Raw genomic sequence first — 3,827 nt, 5'->3', positions numbered from 1 at the left:
GGTTTAGGATATATGAATGCGGTCTTGATAAAAACCGCATTCATAAATCACTATTTACAAATGCGGTCATTTACCAAGACCGCATTTGTAAATGCGAATTCACTATTTACAAATGCGGTCTTGGTAAATGACCGCATTTGTAAATAGTGATTTTTTTTTTAAAATACACTCTGTTTTGTGCAGAAACCATATATTTAAATAACCTGCATAATGATCAAACCCAGCCAGACAAATACAAAAATGTAGTAATCAATTGAAATCATCAAAATGTACATTTACAAGTGATCAAATTACATATAATAAAACCACTATTGTTTACCTATGCTAGAGTTATAAAAATTAATGAAATATGTGGACCAAGAATCTCTAACATATGAAATGCCTTCCTCACTCATTGGTGTTTCTTCTGTGAATAACTGCATTGCAAAGATGACATAAATTAGTTTCTAGATATATATATGTTCAAGAATTATAAAAATGATTTAACATATACCTCTTTCCAACCAGTTTTAACACCTAGTCTTATAATGGTAATCATCCATTGCATAATGTAATAGCCACACTCATAGCTTCCTGGTTGTTTATTACACTATAATTCAATAAAAAGTAATATGTTAGTATATTGAAAAACAATGATAATAGAGAAAGAAAAAAATTACAAACCTTTACTCTTATGTAGTTCAAATTATTTGAACTGGATCGACCTTTTAGGATGTTATATCCACACCATGAACTGGTTAATACAAAAAACCTCGTTAGTAGATGGTTAATTAGTAACATACAAAGTTAAGTTTATACTATACTTACATATCAATGATATCCTTAAATTTTGTGGGCATCTTCTTGTGTAGGGAACAGAACCACACAGCAGTCTTATCAACCATTGATAAGACAAGTAACTGCCAATGATGCCTATATGATCATTGAAAAGAGTTAGTAAATATTTAAAACATGAAATAATAATAATTGATGACATATAATTAAACTTACTCATTAATATAAGGGCATAAATAAATTTGTTTTCCCTCTTTTTTCAGGATGTTAGTGATGTATGCTTGAGTCTCAGTTGAGTTTGGTCCAACGGGATTAGTATATGCAGGATCTACGAATCCATACATATTTTCCTTCCCCTCAGTGATACAGACTCTATGCAAAAACCTACAAGTTTTTAGTTAAAGCATAATCAATAATAATTTAACATAAAGTAAATTGAATAATAGGTAAAGATACTTACATCATAAAAAATTGAATTATACTTATATTGAGCTCCTGTTTCCCAGATATAAATTCTGATAAATCTGTGTTGTAAATCATCAGTGGCAGTTCAGTGTTGATTTGAAAAAATGTATTATCCCACGGAACTGGAAAAGGATCATTGCCAATCTGACTAGCAATGAGACGTAGGGAAGCCATAGGATCGTCAACTGGAACCTCACGCTTCTTTTTCGGACTTGGTGGCTGAAAAGGTTTCTACAAGATAAACAACATTTGTATTAAATTATATGTAATATATAAATATAAATAAAAAATAATATAATGAAACGAAATTATTACATGAGGTTCGGGCATAGATCGAATGAGCTCTCTGGGCCAGGCAACGAATGTCTGAAATGCATCGGCCACAGTGGTTACCTCATCTGAAGGTAGTGGAACACGAGCTTCAGGAAATCGTACTTTTTCAACTGTTACCTTCGCCACATCAGGGGAGAGAGGAACGTTATGTAAGGTGGTGGCGTTTGTATAGACTTTTCCAAGTGCCACCACCCGAGGAAGTTTGCCGCCCACTACCAGTAGCTCACAATCCTCTGTCTGCCCATTGATATCATCCCCTGATGTTGGAGGAGCCGCACAACTCCCCTTTGTGCTCTTGGGAGTGGGACTAACAAGGGGTTCAATCGGCTCAGCACAAACTTGTTGCGATAAAAACTCTTGTCGCATTCGATCATTCTCCTTTTTCATCTCCAGCCACATCAAATCAGTCTCCTTTCTCATCTCCTCCATTATTTCTTCACGTAACTTACTCTTCATTTGAGTTTCCTTCTTGGAGGAGGAGGATGGCTGTCGTTCTGAACCTCCAAAATAAAGTTTAATTCCGACCCCTTGTCCAGCGGCACGAACACGACCAGAGTGTTCAGGTCGTCCAATTGCTTCAACCAGGATATCGTGACGACCTTCAGCAACAAATTTACCGTCGGATTCCAAGGAATCCTGCAAGAGTACACAAAAACCATATTTTCAATCATTAATATAATTAATGCTTTAAAAAAATTGAAAATAACAAAAATAACTTACAATTTTTTCGATTATAACCCCGGATTGCTCAGAACTTAGTCCGACTTCTTAATTCGGGCCCTTTTCCATTTTAAATCATTCTGAATTGATACCGCATTTGTAAATCAATTTAATTACAAAAATGCCACCGCATTTTTTACAAATGCGTTTAAGCGCAAAGCCGCACTAAATAAAGGGTCGTTGTTTTCATATTTTGTACTAGTGTGTACTCCCTGGGGCGCCCTGGGCCCCTGCCCTTGTTTTTTCTTGGATCATAAGGATGGCGGGTCCTTTGATCCCTCTTGGCCGCTGCTGCCTCCAGTACCCTCTATGGCTGGATCCTGGTCTGGGCACGTGGCCTGGCAGGGGCCACGCTCCCTCTCTTCTCGGCGACCTCGCTCTCATCGACGATGTGGGCCACCACAAGTCGCCTAACCTCAGCAAACGTGGCGGGGTGAGCCCTGATCAGTGCCTCGCAGAAAGGTCCCGGCAGCACACCCTTTTTGAAGGCGTAGACCAACATCTCTTCGTCCTTGGCCGGCGAGCGGACCATCTGCGCCCCAAAACGATTTAAGTAGTCCCTGAGGGACTCTCCCTGGTACTGCCGTATGTCGAACAGGTCATAAGACACTCGAGGCGGCGCCTTGTTCACTATGTACTGCTCGACGAAAAGCTTCGAAAACTGCTGGAAATTGGTTATGTGGCCAGTAGGCAGGCTCACAAACCATTCCAGCGCTGTTCCCTTGAGCGTGCTCACAAACATCTTGCAATACACAGCATCTGAGCCTCCTGACAGCATCATCTGCGTGTGGAACGTGGTGAGATGTGCCTCAGGATCCTCCACGCCGGTGAAAGCAACCTTCACGGGTACCACACTCGCAGGGATAGGCGTGTCTGTGATCGCCTGAGCAAAAGGCATGGGGAAAACGCGAGGTGGCAACGACGGCGCGACCTCTTCAACGATTGGGCGCCCTCTCTGCTCCTGAAGAACTTGGCACAATTCCTCAGTCACTTTGCTGAGCTCTTCATTCCTGGCCTGAGAGGCGACCAGGTCCTCATGCATCCTAGCCTGCTCTATGCGCGAGGCTTCCACATTCGCCTGCAGCGCACGCATAATCTCCACCATCTGAGCCATAGTCATGGCGCCTTCAGCAGCAACGGGCGCAACTGGACTTGAACGGTTGCTTCTCATCTTTCTCATGAAAACTTAACAGATCACAATGAGCGACGAACAACACCTCCTTCAGCAACGATCGATCCAGCAATCAATCGGTCAGAACCTCGCAAACTCCAAAGAACTCCAAGAACACAACCTCGACAGCAAACCTTCACAGAAACTCGCAATTTCACCACAGACCTTCAGTTTTTCCACCAAAACCTCTGATTCACCGGTCGAAAAGTCTGAACGAACGTCGAAGCTTCGATTTCACCGATTGAAACTTGCGTAAACAACGAAAAACCTCACCTCACCGAACAAGAACTCAAACGAACGGTGGAAAACACGAATCTACCGGACAAAGCTCGAATGAACGGCGAAAAATGGTTGCACCAGCACA

General features: G+C 41.5%; 1 protein-coding gene and 1 long non-coding RNA gene across 2 annotated transcripts; both read right to left on the bottom strand.

Annotated features, from left to right (window-relative positions):
- Positions 1-233: 233 nt before the first annotated feature.
- LOC137836469 (uncharacterized) lies at positions 234-719 on the bottom strand. The gene is made up of 3 exons (XR_011085293.1): positions 664-719; positions 494-589; positions 234-416 (listed from the first exon to the last, which is right to left on the bottom strand). It is a non-coding gene; the product is annotated as an uncharacterized lncRNA (long non-coding RNA).
- A 402-nt stretch (positions 720-1,121) lies between these two features.
- Positions 1,122-2,755, bottom strand: LOC137836468 (uncharacterized). Its single transcript, XM_068645168.1, has 2 exons — positions 1,555-2,755; positions 1,122-1,470 (listed from the first exon to the last, which is right to left on the bottom strand). The coding sequence occupies exons 1-2, from the start codon at positions 2,026-2,028 to the stop codon at positions 1,231-1,233; spliced, it is 714 nt and encodes a 237-aa protein (XP_068501269.1). The 5' UTR covers positions 2,029-2,755; the 3' UTR covers positions 1,122-1,230.
- Positions 2,756-3,827: the final 1,072 nt, after the last annotated feature.

This window comes from Phaseolus vulgaris, chromosome 4 (assembly GCF_000499845.2).
Source record: "Phaseolus vulgaris cultivar G19833 chromosome 4, P. vulgaris v2.0, whole genome shotgun sequence".
Taxonomy (NCBI): Eukaryota; Viridiplantae; Streptophyta; class Magnoliopsida; order Fabales; family Fabaceae; genus Phaseolus; species Phaseolus vulgaris.
The sequence above is the reverse complement of the archived record's forward strand: the minus strand, read 5'-3'. Positions and strand labels throughout refer to the sequence as shown.

Coding starts and splice junctions, on each gene's coding strand:
- LOC137836468 (XM_068645168.1), bottom strand. CDS start 2,028: ATGAAGAGTAAGTTACGTGAAGAAATAATGGAGGAGATGAGAAAGGAG. Junction 1,471..1,554: donor GATCTATGCCCGAACCTCAT/GTAATAATTTCG, acceptor TTTATCTTGTAG/AAACCTTTTCAGCCACCAAG.